The sequence below is a fragment of the Ambystoma mexicanum genome, chromosome 2p (genome assembly GCF_040938575.1).
Source record: "Ambystoma mexicanum isolate Mex_15411 chromosome 2p, UKY_AmexF1_1, whole genome shotgun sequence".
NCBI classification, from domain to species: Eukaryota; Metazoa; Chordata; class Amphibia; order Caudata; family Ambystomatidae; genus Ambystoma; species Ambystoma mexicanum.
Window position 1 is genome coordinate 1,049,586,805 of NC_090923.1, and position 14,894 is coordinate 1,049,601,698.

Sequence of the window (14,894 nt, forward strand, 5' to 3'; positions counted from 1 at the left end):
GGTCCACCTCCGGTATGCCCCAAAGCAAGAAAATCCATGGGAGGACCTCCGCCTTCAATTCTCACTCGTAGCTGACCATTGTCTGCCTGCTGAGGGCATCTGCTGTGACATTCAGCTGTCCCGGGATGTGCACTGCAAGCAGCCAGACACCATGAAGCATGGCCCACTCCCAAATCTGGATACACAGGTCCACAAGGGGTGGGAAGACTTTGTTCCCCCCCTTGCTTGTTGATGTAATACATTGACACCACATTGTCCGTTCTTATGCGGACCACCTTGTTGACAATGAGCGGTCTGAACGCCCTGAGCGCTAGGAAGATCGCCAGAAGCTCCAGATGATTTATGTGGAGGAGCCTGTCCTGGGGCAACCAGAGGTCCGAGACCTGAAGAAGATCGAACGTCGCACCCCACCCCAGAAGAGAGGAGTCTGTAGTGATAGTCATCGTAGGGACCGGGTCCTGAAACCCCACGCCCCCAGACAGGTTGCTGAGAGATGACCACCAGTCCAGGTCCACTCTCATGGAATCCGGAATCATTATCTGCTTGGAATCCGAATCCACTGCCTGACGCCATGAACTCTGAAAAGCCATCTGGGTCCGTCTCATTTTGACACACGAGGCCATGAGGCCCAGAAGCCTCTGGAACCACAAGGCCGACATGCTCTCCGACTGCGCAAACATCTGACACTTGGCTAACACATCCGCCATTCTGTCCGCGGTCAGATACACTCTGCAGTCGATCGTGTTCTAACAAAAACCCAGGAAAATCAGGTCCTGTGAGACCGTCATGGAGGATTTCTGCCAGTTCACCGACAGCCCAAGAAGGAACAGGAGCGGAAGGAGAGACTGGAGATTGCCCGCTGCCGTCAGCGACCAAGGGCTGCGTAAGAGCCAATCGTCCAAATATGGATACACATGGATACCCTGGAGACGAAGATAGGCCGCAATCACCGACATCTTTGTGAAGACACGCGGCGCCGAGCTGATGCCAAAAGGAAGCACCCGAAACTGGAAGTGCTCCTCTCCCAAAGAGAAGCGGAGGTACCTCCTGTGTGGATTCCAAATCAGGATATGCATGTACGCGCCCTGAAGATCCACAACGCTGAGCCAATCGCCCATATGTAAGGAGGAGCGTATCTGGCTGGGCGTGAACATCTTGAATTTCTCTTGGGGTAGGAAAAGATTGAACTGGGAAAAGTCTAGGATGGTGGGCAGGCCAGCCTGGTTGGGTTTGGGCACCGTAAACAGTCGGGAGTAGAAACCCTCCCCTCGCTCCCCAAGGGGAACGGGTTCCACAGCTCCGAGGTCCAGAAGTTTCTGAACTTCGGCCTTGAGGGAGGGTGAGCCCGACAGCTGAAAAGGAGTGTTGATGGGTGGGGTAGGGGGGCGAAAGTTAAGCGGAAGCACGCTCGAGCGACTGACAAGACCCATCTGTCTTTTGTGATGGTCTGCCACGCCTCCCAATGAGACGCAATGCGTCCTCCCACTGGTGTCTCATGCGAGCGCGGAAAACCCTCATTTGACAGGCTTATAGGTGGCGGTGCCACCTGAACCTGATGAGGAGGCTGAGGAGAGGGAGAAAAACCGCATGCGCTGTTGTCTACGGCTGTTAATCCCCGCAGGAGTATCTACTCTGCGAGATTTGCAGTCGAGGAAGCCCCTAAAACCAGAGGAGGGTCGACTTTGAGACAACGGTCTCTGTGATTTGAAAGGAGCTTTGACCAGAACAGACAATGATTTAGCCGTCTGAGTGCTATCCTTGGTCTTGGTGAGCTCTACATCAGTAGTAGAATGAAAAAGCTCCTTACCATCGAATGGAAGGTTCAACACCTTGTCTTACACTTCCTTAGAAAATTTAGTGGCATGCAGCCACGCCTGCCATGAGGTATCAACCCCCAGCATCAAGCCCCGAGCCAAGGTATCTACGTGATGAGCCGCAGGCTCCAGGAGATCCTGGGCCAAGACCCTGGCGTCGGAAAGGCCTCCTTTGAAATCTTCCAACTTCTCGACCAGGATGTGCTCCTCAAACTCAGACAGACCTTTCCACATCCGTATGTTAGCTCCCGCCAATATCAACTCAGCGTTTGCCTGCCTGAGCTGCAAGGCTGAGTTGGCAAAGATTTTCCTCCCTAGGGAGTCAAGGAGCTTGTCCTCCTTACCCAAGACCTGAGTAGCCGTCGTGGAAGAGGATGCTGCAGGTCTGGATTGCAACGTAGCCGCAGCCACCACTGGGGAGGAGGGAGGCGGACAAGATGACAGGGCCACCTCTTCCAAAGAATGTAGCCTGTACCTTGCGTCAATCTTATTGACAAAAAGTCCCGAGTGTGGCTTTTCCCATACTCTTCGGACCTCGGCCAGAACGTCCTTCTGCAGGAACAGGCCGGTACGCTCCAAGGGAGACAGGGTGAACGCCCCAGAAAGCACGCCCTCCTGCGGAGCGTGTTCCTCGGGCACCGGAACATCTAAGAAACTCATCATGTCCAGTACCCTGTCATGAAAGGCTCTGATAGAGCGGGGAAGGTCCTCGTTGTCCTGATCGCCTTGAGGATCATCTGACAGGTCAGGATCCTGCTGAGCCGTGTCATGCACTGCCTTGTCCACTGAGGACAATGGAGGCAAAGGCGGAAGAGCCGGGGGAGGCACCACTGGCAAGGGAGGCGCTGGCGGAACCACCGGAGGAACGGGTGGAGCCGGAGGCGTCAGTGGACATATCTCCTTGAAAAGCCCTTTGAAATATTCCCTCATGGGGTCGGTGCGCTTAAGCGCTTGAAATTTACCGAAAAAGGCGTCCTCCGGAGACCGTTTCGGAACCTGAGGAGGCCTCTCATGAGGTGGACAAATCCAGGGATGTAACGGGGAAGGGTGCCAGACCGGCCCCTCCACCGATGTATCCACATAAATCAAAGGTGCCGCCCCCGCGGGCAACAATACATTTTGCGTAAGAGGCATCCGGGAGTTCCAATCATTATCCGGCCGGTAAGAATGCGCACAAGGGACTTTAGGTTCACCCAAGGGACCATGCCCTACACCAGAGGCCGATGGCGTAGTTGTAGGGGTAGCACCTAAAATGGCTGCCATGGTCGTGGCGGGAACGGGCGCCATTTTGTCTTCATCTGAGGGGAACTGCAGCACGTGAGGAAGTGAGGCAGGGGTCCCCGTCGATGGATCAGGGGTCTTAATCTTAGCCTTAACATAAGGAACCTCGGCAGAGCCGGTACTATGAGGCCTGGAATGTTTTTGAGACATACCAACCGCCAACTGAGCCTTCGAAGGAAGGACCTCGGCACTGCCGGTAAAAGAAGAACTTTGCTTCTTTGCCCCCTCAACAGGTCTGGTGTTACCACAAGAGCGGGAACGGTGCGCTTTCACTGACAAAGCCTTGTCCGGCCTCTCAGAACTGTTGGTAGCTTTAGCATCTGAACGAGGGACCTCGGACCCAGGCCCGGCAACAGCCTTATCTGCGTGGGCCTCGAACAACTGTTCGGTAACAAGCCCAGCCAAGGCCTCGGGGCGCACCCCGGTCTTGTTTTTGAGGGAAGCCGACAGAGGCCTCAGAGCGAGCTCCGGTACCCCACGATTCAGTAGAACTGGGTCTACAAACAGCCCCCACAGGAGGGGCCTCGGAGCGTACTCCAGTATTCACAGGCCCCTTACGGAGACCCTCAGAGAAAACCCTGGTAGAATTATTAGGCCCAGCGGGCACCTCAGGGCGAACCCCGGTGACAGATATCAACGCCCCTCCCGGACCGAGAGGAGCCCGGGAAGGTATTCCCCGGCCGGGGTGCTCTGAAAAGTAAAGAACTTATGGGCATTTCTTCTTCTCGTCGATGAACGCCTGAAAATGAGAAGGAGGAGTTTGTCGGAACACCTCCCACCGCTCCAACCGACGTTGAAGTGCCCGGACCGAAAGGGAGTCACAGTAAAAACAGGAGTCCCAACGGTGTTCCGGACCCAAACACTCTAAACAAAGAGGATGGGGATCCGCCCTCGCGAAGCGACGGTGACACGATGAACAATCTGGAAAGTCTAACTTGAAAGACAGACTGGTTCTCGCTAGCGTTCGTTTACTAGAGTGGAAAAAAGGGAAAAAAAAATCTGAGGATGCAAGTGCGTCCGGACCCAATCGAGCGGAGAAAAGGACTGATGGGCGATGCGCATGGCGGAGCCAAGGTGGGCGGGGTTACGGTCGCGTGCCAGGCCCCGCGCAAGAATGAGAGGAAGGACACTTTTGGAAAAATTTGGATGCTTTTTACAAAGTGCTCCGGTCCCGTCCCACAGGACTGAGAGATGTCCCATAAGTATGGAGGAGAGGGGACGGGACGAGGAGTAACAAGGTAAGTCGATGGTTTTGTTGACATGGAATTTTGATACATATCTGGGTAAGAAACGTGGATGTGTTCTTAATACTACTTAACACTACCTTATGTTTGTGAATGGCTACGACCAGCTCTTTAACAAATATTACTTCCAGTTTGCTTACTCTTTTGATAGAGGTTCCTGATATTAGGAACGCCACTTTATAAGTTATAGACCTTGTGCATGGGTCGATCAAATTAATCTCGGAAGAACTGTATTAAGGCCCCATCCTGGTGGCAGATGTGCCACTGGGGGGTGGATGTGTTCCACCAGAATGCCTTGTGTTGGGAGGTAGAATAGGCCGCTAGTGCTGCAAGATGTACCTTGATAGAGTTGCACACCAACCCTGAATCCAATAAATGTAATAGGTAAATGACAATATCTGTTGCCGTGCAGTTGATGGGGGTCAATCGAATTTGTTTTACACCAAATGACAAAACACTTCCAGTTGTTGGAGTAGCAATGTCTTGTGTTTTCTTGCTTCCCTTAGAATTTCCATACATCTGTTTGGAAGTTTTAAGTGGCCAAACTATGATTTCAGGAGCTAAACTGCCAAATTCAGAGTGTACAGGCAGCAAAGTGCTGAGCTAGAAAGTTGCATCTGTTCTGTAACATGATTGGGGGTTGCATGGCCATCTTCAGGATATGCGGTCAGTCGTGACCACATTGATGCTATTAGTAGAAGAGTGAGCTGTTCGTGTAAACGTTTGTGTACCACCTTTTGTAGTAGTGGATTTGGGGGGGTGGAGGGTTGTTTGGAGCATAAGCAAATGTCCCTGACCAGTTCATTCATAGTGAGTTTCCTAGTGACCCTTTCTCTGGGTACTGGATGTGAAGGTAGGGATTTCACATTTTGTGCTTTTACGAAAAGATCCCTATTGCTTGAAAATCTGTTTGAGTGCGTTTTTGTTCAATTGCCACTCGTGATTTTGATGTAACACTGCCTTAAGGCTGTGCTGTTCTACCCAGGAACATGCTTTGCTTGGATATAAATACCTTTTGATGTACAAATTCCATATGTTCTGTGCCAGAAGGGATAGAACTATAGAGTGTGTTCTATCTACTTGTTTATGTAGGACATTGCTGTGGTGTTGACAGCTGACCAGCACACTGTTTTTAGTTCATCTTGATTGGAAAGACAGTAATGCCATTCTGATGGCTAGGAGTTCCAATACATTTATGTGGCACTCCTTTTTCCTTTTGTGACCATGCACCCTGGCCTGTCAATTCTTGGCAATGTGCTCCCTACCACAGCAGTGATGCGGCCGTAGTCAGTGTTATCTGGATTGGCGGTTGTCCAAATGGTCTTCCCTTTAATAGGTTTGTTCTTGTCCACCATTGCAAAGACCCTATGACCCCCTTGTTATAACCGCTAGATCGTCCAAATCGGCATTTGTCTGAGAACACTGGCTTGAGAGCCACTGCTGTAGTGTACGCATGTTTAGGCATGTGGGTGAGGCAATGTATGTGCAGGATGCCATCATCCTTAACAATGTGGTTAGTGGGCATATGTGCTAGAATCGCCTGTACTCCGATGGGTAAGCGAGTGCTTGTTTGGCATCTATCATTGCACCTGGGAAATATTTTTTGCCAGCTGCTACTAGGATTGATTTTGTATTGTTGCTGGTGAACCATAGTGTGTGAAAGTATTACCGCTGTTTGTGTGCTCTCTAGACAGAACTGTAGTGTCTCACCTGTTATGAGCCAATCATCTATTTAGGGATAAACTGTTATGTTCTCTCTGTGTAGGTGTGCTGCCACTACCACGAGAACTTTCATGAACACAGGTGGTGCTGATGCTATTCCAAACGGTAGCACTTTGAATGGAAAGTGTTGTGCCTTTACCTTGAATCTGACCAATCTTGTGTGACTGGGGAATGTGGAAATATGAAAGTATGCATCTTTGATGTCTAATGTGGCCACGTATATTCCTATTTTCAGTAGGCAAATTACTTCTTAACGGGTGGTCATTCAAAACTTCAGGGTTTTGCATACTTTTTTACAGGTGCAAATCGAGAACTGTTCTTTTTTACTCTTGTTTGCGGGCCTAGAAAATAAATCTAGTAAATACCCTTGTTTGCCTTATGTTGAGGTATGGGGTTTGATAGTGTTCTTTATTAGCAAGGCCTCGACAACCTTCTGTAAACCTATATAAACCTAATAAACATAATAGTTGCTTGTGTTCTCGGCATTTTCCTATTCTGCAGTGGTAGGCTAGGAGTAGGCTTTAGTAGCTTGATGCAGTACCCTCCGGTACATGGGTGAAAAGTGTTATGCGTCCTCCGACTGCGGATGCATGGGCAGAGACCCAAACCTTGTAATCATTGTTTGAGTGGAGGACAGCCCTCATGTGGATTGTCCTCTACCCCTAAGTTTACCTCTGTGCATATATTTCGTGAGTGTGCTGTTCTGCTGACCCAGAGATCCTGTAAACCAATTAGGTCCAGTTTGTGTTTGGTGGGAGTACGACTGCGTATATATATTTTGCAGACCGTTTGTCGGGCACTCTCTGTTCTGAACAGATCTACCAAAAATGTGACCTAAAGTTTTTAGGGAGTTGTCTTTTTTAGCTCTCTCTAGAGCCTCATCTACCTGCGCCCCAAATTGGTGCATGTCCTCCATTGGCTTATCTACAAGGGTAGCCTGCATTTCTGGTTTAAAGGTCGTACTACTAAGACAAGCATGTCTCTTGACAACGATTGCACCTGCTATATGCTGCTGTCGCTGCAGCGTACAAACTATTTTTAATAATAGCATTTGCATAATGTTAACCTTCCGCAATGATCTTCCTAAAAACTCCTTGTATTTCCTCAGGTATCGGTTTGGTCACATCCTCAATGTCATCCCATTGGGATCTATGGTATCTGGCCATGAGCGCCGTTGCATTAGCAATTCTTGCGCTCTAGGCAGCAGACATGACTGCTCTTTCCCCCAGAGCATATATGCTTCTACTCTCCTTCTCTGGTGGTTAGTCAGTAACTGCCATAGGCAGGGTTGCGTGCTGTAGCTACGACTAAAGGGTCTGGGATGGGTTGACACCTTATGTTTTCTTTTTTCTTTAAATAGGTTAATTGATTTTTAATCAAAGGAAACAAATTGCTGCAATACAAAATGATTTGATAAGAACGTAAACCGCATTAAGTAACAGCAGAGCAACAGCTTTTAAAAAAGAGAATGGAAAGAGAAAAACCAGAGCACTCCATCAGCTTCAACATGTGGTTAGAATGTGAAGGGAAGAGGAGGAGGGGGAGGGACTAGTCTCTACCTACTAGAGGTCCCATTGGATGGACCAAAACCACCCATAACTAGGGTGTTCGGCTACAAATGAGAGGTTTTTCTTGCTTTTGGCAAGGAAATCAAAAGGTAACCGTGGATTCCCAGCCCGACGCCGGGGAATATTCATAGCATGTGAATCTATGCATAATTATGTATAGGGGGTCTGTGGATGAGTGTTGTATATCCTTTCCACCCTCGGATTAAGTGCCCTAGTGGCAGGTTTCAATAAGGAGGGGTACATCCTCTGCTTAATAGAATCAAGTAGGGGTATACAGTGGGAAACCTGTCTCTTTCCCACTACTATATCATCTATGTAATCAACCTCTTCGGTAGGTGGTTCTGCCATAATCGCAAATCGCTTTCTGCTCTTGGGACCAAGTCTCTATACAGGAAGGCGCCCTCCATAGGAGATGACTACTCTAGTAGCTCTTCATCTGGGGAAGCGATTATATAATCATGTGGGTCCACATACTTTTGAGAATTTAGGTGCAAATCCTCTGTGAGGTGCTGTAACTCATGAGTTGAGCAAGTGTCCACCTGGAAACTAGTCTGGTCCTGGAACCTTGCAGGGTCTCCCCTGGTTGCGGAACAGAAGTCCTCTTTTTGGGGCAGTCATGGCTCTTTGCAGCCACAGGGAGCCAGTGCCAGCATCCTCTTCGTCGTTTCCTCTCTGGGCCTATGGACTCCCCACATGGTCTCAGTCCTCTACCCTTTCTCTTCGTCGCCCATTAATGGTGGAACCAGATGGGAAATACTCAGCATGCTTTTCATCCTCTAGGTGTATGATTAATGTCCATCAGAATGGCACTGTCATGGCCCAGGGCTCTCAGCCCAACCTCCTTGATAGGCGCCTTCCGTCTCTCATCAACTTCGCCCCCTCTCCTGCCACTCCTCTGTTTGCCACCCCTCTTGCCTATTCTCCACCACTGATGTGCGTACCACATCCCTGTACCCCCTCCTTGAAAGACCTTCAAAAGGTTGCTACCAGCTTCACCTTGCTACCTTCAACTCTCGCTCTGCTATTAAACACGCCTCTGCTATCTGCCTCCTTTTTGAAGACTTTGACCGTGACATTCTCGCTTTCACTGAGACGTGGTTCCCTGCCAGCTCTGTCACTGCTTTTGACACACTCCTCCCTGAGGACTACAAGATCCTCTCTAAGCCCAGGCCTAACCGGTCTGGAGGCGGAGTGGCCTTGATCTTCCCTGAATGGGTCCCTGGTACTATCATTCCCACTCAGACCCACTCTTCCTTCGAATGCCTTGTCTGCCGGCTTGGTGTCTCTCCAACCCCCTCATTGACTCTCACCACCATTTACAGGACCCCTGGTCCGGTCTCCCTTTTCCTCGCAGTGGTCTGACCTCACCTCTTCTCTTCTTATTTCCACCTCTCCTCCTCCGAGACTTCAATATTCACCTCGACTCTCCCGATTTAGCCACTGGACTCTTCCACAGCATCTGTGACTTTTTTCCCTCGTCATTCTTCCCACTGGTCCGACACACTCAGCCAGATGCTCTCATCTCAGCAGACATCCCCATCTCCAACCCTCTCACTACACCTCTCTCCTGGTCTGACCCTGCTCTCCTGTCCTCTCACCTGGATCTTTTAGGTCACCCAGCTAAGCCTCTGCCTGCACTGATAATCTCCTTCTCCGTCATTCAAAGGATGATTTCAGTTTCAGTTGCTGCTTATGCCACCACGTTCATTACCCCTCCCACTCCTGCAAAGGACTCCTACATTTGACATTGCCCTTGCTAATCTTCACCTCTCCATTACCAACACCCTAGACACCCTTGCCCCTTTCATGAGGATCCAAGCGCAACACCTGGTATGACTCTGACCTAGCCTTTCTGAAACAGAGCCTAAGTGGCGGCCTTCAGGCACATCCTCCGACAGACTGGCCTGCTGCCTGCTCCGAAGGCAATACATATTCTCCATCTGCTCGAAGAAGAGGCTCCATCCATGGGGCCACTAACACGGCAAAATGTTTAAAATCTGCAAGGAATTCACCAATACTACTGCAGTCTCCACTTCTCCCCTGCCATCTCCGACACTCTGTACTTCACTGGGCTCCAACTTCTTAACCAAAACTCGGGGCATCCTGTCCTCACTCTCCTCTACACCCTTCCCTCGTACCTCCCCAGCTCTCAGGCCTCCCTTGCCCCCCCCTTCCTTTCCCTCCTACTCCCCTATTTCTCGTCCATAGCACCGGAGAGGTCTCTTGACAGGTCCTCTTTATGAAAGTCTCCTACAAACAGGTGCTCCCGTGCTCTTCCAGAACTATCAAGGACAACATTGTCTCCCTTGCGCCAGCCTTGTTCGATTTCTCCTTTGCCACTGGCTCCTTCCTGCTACCCCTCAAGCACTCCCTCATGCATCCTCTCCTCAGAAAAGCCCTCTGCCAACCCCTCCTGCCTGGCTAACTGCCGCCCTATCTCCATTACCCCTTCCTGGGCAAACTCCTGGAGAAGCTGGTCATCTCCCAACTGACCCAACACACTGAATCTGTTGGTTGTCTGCAAGACCACCAGTCTGGCTTCAGAGCAGCCAGAGGCACGGAAACTGCTTTCCTTAACACCCATGAAGACTTGCTCTCAAATCCTGATTCCAACTCTCAATCCGTTCTTATCCTTCTGGATCTTTCCTCTGCCTTTTGACATGGCAATCATGCCACCCTGACAAATTGGCTCTCTGACACCCTTGACATTACGGGCCTGGCAGACCTCATTCCTCTCAGGTGACCTTCAATTGGGCCCTTTTCTCTCCCCTATCACACACTCCACCTGCAGAGTCCATCAAGGCTCTATCCTCTCGCTGTGGCTCTTCAACATCTAGCTTGCCCCTCCGACCCACCTCATCTCCTTCTCTCCTCACTTCCAGTGTTAAGCAGATGACCTGCAGCTCTCCTTCAAGAATCCCTCCACTGCCTCCTCCTCGCATATCCCCGACTGCTATTCAGGCATGGTGTGTTGCCAATGATCTCTGCTTAATTGCCAGTAAGACAGATCCTTCTCATTGGGACCCCAGCTCCCTCCTTACTTCTTACCCTCTGGCCACCCTCCATGGGTCCCCTTACCCTCAACCTCTTGTGAGGAAAAAAACTTGGTGTGATATTGGACTCTTGCCTCTCCTTCTCCTCACATCGTGGACCTTGCCAAGAAGGCCTATTATCAACTGCATCTCCTCGGAGGCATTCTCCTTTTCCTCACCTTCCCCCAGAATCTCAATGGCTCCAGAGCTCTGGTCCTCTCTAGGCTTTACTACTGCAACTGCCTCTTCCTCAATCTTCCTTTATCCTCCCTTTGCCTCCTTCAACTAATCCATAATAAGACTGCAAGACTATCCTTGGCCTCGAGCCCAGGGACCGCATCTCTCCAGCCCTAAAATACCTTCACTGCCTCCCGGTTACTGCTAGGATAAAGTTCAAGATCCTCTGCATTATCCACAAGGCTTTCTGGACATCGGAGCCTGCTACATTGAACTCTCTCTCTAAATACCTCTCTGCTAGAGACCTCCGATCTTCCAGCTCCAACTCTCTGCAGATCAGTCGCTTCCCTAAGCAGAGAGTGGGGGGTTATAACACTCTCTCCTCTGCAGGAGCCTTCCTCTGGAATGGTCTCCCTGCCCCTCTCAGGCTTGAGCCAGATCTCCTTAAGTTCCGGAAGCTCCTGAAGACCCTCCTTTTCTCTACTTCCTTCCCTCACCCTCTCCCCCTCCCCTGCTAACGCCCCTGTCTGCCACTGTAATGGGCTGCCTGGTTTCCCTCCGAGTTCTACAGGGCACCAGGCCCCCTCAGCCCAACCCCTTACTTGCACTTAGCTTGTGGACCATCAACCTCTGACCCCCATGCTTTCCCTGGCAATTGCCCACCTAGCCTCCCTTTAGCACTCACCTAGCCCGTGTCCCTCCTCTCCCACCCCACTTTCACCTGCACTCTCTCCTCTCTGCCCTGCACTTTCCCACCCTAGCACTCCGCATTTCGCGTACACCGGCAGCCCCCAAACCCCTCTCCCTTCTTGTTGCTGCACTTGCACAATTCGAATGTCACAAGGCCTAGTAGGACCGTTATTATCTTTCTCCCTTGCTCCCCACCTTTTTTTTGTCTTGTGGCGCCTTGAAACACCATTTGTTGTATAGGCGCTTTACAAATTTCCAATAAATAAAATTAAATTAAATTTTGGTAATAAGGACAGCAATCTTTCAATTTTGCCAAAAACAATCCAAACTCAAAGAAACATTCCTGACAGAACGCCAGCACGTGTTTCGCTGGAACCCTTGTTGATTAAACATGCAATTAAAGACAAGGCAAGCTTTCTTTGGGCCTCAATGACCACTCTTCACTTTTATGTGACAAGGAAAATTTGTAATAAATCCATCAAAATTAAACTACAATAAAGATTCCCCCAAAAGCAATAAGGTACACGATTGTCAATGTAATGGTGGTGATGTATATCCAACAGTATTAGGGATATTTTTACACAGCCCTCTTTCTTGCAAGGGACATGCAATGATCAAACCTAATGGTCAAACAGCGAGTCCAACCAAAAGGGTAGCCAACGCTCTTCAATATTTTAGCTATGGCAATCTTTTCTATCAGCAGCCCTCAGTTCCATTATTGCACTTCAGCCTACATGGGGGAGCGTATTGATGAGCCAGGCCACCCGATCCTGCACACTTCGACTAGGATATTAACTATTCAAGAATATTTTCCTTCTCAATGTGGAAACCCAGCAGATCCCAGAGGAACCTAGATTGGGTCAAGGAGATGGACCAATTTCCAGAACCATCAACAGGAAGCTTAGAAACAGTGACTTGGCCAAAGCTCTGTCAAGTCATTTTTGTAGTTGTATTGCTCTTACTCCATTTTAATCTTCCAGCTTTGTCAGAGGTTACCTTTCCATGGCCTTATCTGCTCTGCCAGTTTCGAACTGAGCAATCATGAGTCTCAGCTCGAATTCTTGGATCCCAAGTTTTTCTTCATCCATGGAACAAAGATAAGCAGGGTTATGGAGATCTGTGTGCAACCCTCCGGTCAGTGCCGTACAAGCATCTAAAACGGTTAGTGAGAGGTTTCTGTAACTCTCTGGTGGTGGCTGTACAACCAACCCAAAAGGTAAACCAAGCCTCTCTATGGTAGGTAGTGTGGCAGAGTAATCCACCTTAAAACCAGGGAGGGGTAAGTAGGCTGACACTGAAGTACAGTTAGTCCACAGTTATCCAATGCAAAACACAATTGGTATACTGAAAAATTCACAATTTATTTTAGTTGAAGGAGTACTTTAGGTTGGCATGGCAGTACAAAATAAGTGTATTTATAAAACCAGTATTAAGTCCAGACATTAAAACGCACAGTCAATCATTTCAGTATCACAGATTCCAACACCGATCACAGTCGTCAAACTCCCACACCTCCATGACATGGTATTAACAGTACAAATGAGCACCATGCAGTGAATGTAGGATGTAGAACGGAGACAGACGGAACCCCACTAACACACTGCCAGAAACCACCAAAAGCTAAACTACATTTAAGTTAACTTTACCAGTACGTTACACATCTAGTGAAAAATAGACACTGGAACACAACCACTATTTTGCATTAACCCTTTTACTCCCATTACTTTCAACTTTATGATGTGTGTTTACCGAGTAATTGGAATACAATATTCTTTGAAACAGTAAAGTGTTGTGTAACCCCAAGGTTTGGGGTTGCCTGCAGTGTTTATGACTATCTAGGGGTATGTTGCTGTGTGCACAGTACTGTTGATTTTTAATATACTCTTACCGGGTCTTTCTGCAAAGCCTCCTGTAGGACATCCCGAGCCTTGCTCAAGTTGTTCTGGACCTTCAGCACCTGCCGAGCCAGCTTAATGGAATAGAAAGTAGCAAGTTGTGTGCCTTCATTTGCCAGGATGGCCTCTCGTAAGAGCGCCTCTGCCGCTTCCAGATTCCCAAGCCGCCGTTCCAAACTTACTCGACGCAGGCGAACCATAGCCAGACCAGGCACTGCCTCATCCAATGTCTTTAAAATGTTCCGGGCTTCATCCACTTCACCTGCAGAAAAGTGAGAGGTGGTCAAGAAAATTGAGTTATGGATCTAAACAGCCATGTGATGTTCTAAAACTAGCGCTGGCCTGGTTTTTGTTATTACAAGCAGTCACATTTTGACCCTGCTCAAGTCTTAGCATAATGGGTTTTAAGTGCTTAGCAACATTTTATCTGCACATCTAAACAAATAGGGAATTAGAACAACATTTGAATTGCTTTTTTTTTATAAACAAAATTCGGAAGTCATCTAGGATCAACCATGTAAAGCAGGCTACATTTCATTCTGTGGTGTCCTGCGGCATAAATTCTGGAAATAAACCAGCCCCAGGCCAGAAATACCCAAAACTCAGGAGCAAAACAGTCTAAAGTCAGAAGTATTCAGACCTGCACATGGACACAGGCCCGATATATTTCACATCAATTTACTGACCCAAGTGACATGTGCATTAGTCCTCCGTCATTCTTCCTCGAGTCTGCTGGCATGTGAGAGTGAACAGAAAACTCTTCAAACCAAAAATAAATGAAAAAGGAGGGCCAGCCACAAGTGCAGACATACAGCTCTAACCCTCTATGTTCCTTCTGCTTCCATGAAACTAAGTCCAAGGAAACAGGACAGTGGGGCAGCAGTATGTTTCCTCAGTAGAAACGCCGAACAAGCTACTAGAGCAAGTTTAGTTTAATTTAGTTTATAAATTTATAATGCGCACCAGACCCAAGGGTATCAGAGCGCAACAATTAAGAATATGCGAAGCTTGATTGACAGGTTACAGAATTGGCAATACAGAGTAGACATGGTAATACAGGTGTGGAACACAAGGAGAATAAGAGAAAAAGCTAAATATACATATACCATTAAATACTAATATAGCAAAAAATACAAGAATACAGAAGCAATAATACGTAAGAATATATACCGATAATGGGTACTGTTTACGTATACATATATAAAGGATACATATGTGCGGTCATTAGATGTCGTTTGACTTAAGCCAGTTAATGTAGCTTAGTCTGAACTTTGGATAAGATTGATCTTCTCTAATGTGGTGTGGTAAGGAGTTCCACAATTGGGCAGCTTTGTTGTGGAAGCTGTTTCCACTAACCTTAGAGAGTTTGAATCTGGGAATGGTAATGTAGTTAGTATTAATAAGTCTTGAGGGTCTAGTCTAAGTTCTTCTTTGAAATCTGTTCGAGAGATAGCTAGGGGTGGCATTGTTC

The 14,894-nt window shown here is 48.5% G+C and overlaps 1 protein-coding gene across 4 annotated transcripts in view; it reads right to left on the bottom strand.

Moving 5' to 3' along the window:
* Positions 1-14,894, bottom strand: part of LOC138567092 (uncharacterized) — a 611,926-nt gene that overhangs the window by 222,950 nt on the left and 374,082 nt on the right. For all 4 annotated transcript variants that reach the window (XM_069644960.1, XM_069644963.1, XM_069644962.1 and 1 more), the window contains one exon: positions 13,417-13,685. In XM_069644960.1, the coding sequence (XP_069501061.1) occupies positions 13,417-13,685 (269 nt within the window). The remainder of the gene's footprint in view (positions 1-13,416; positions 13,686-14,894) is intronic.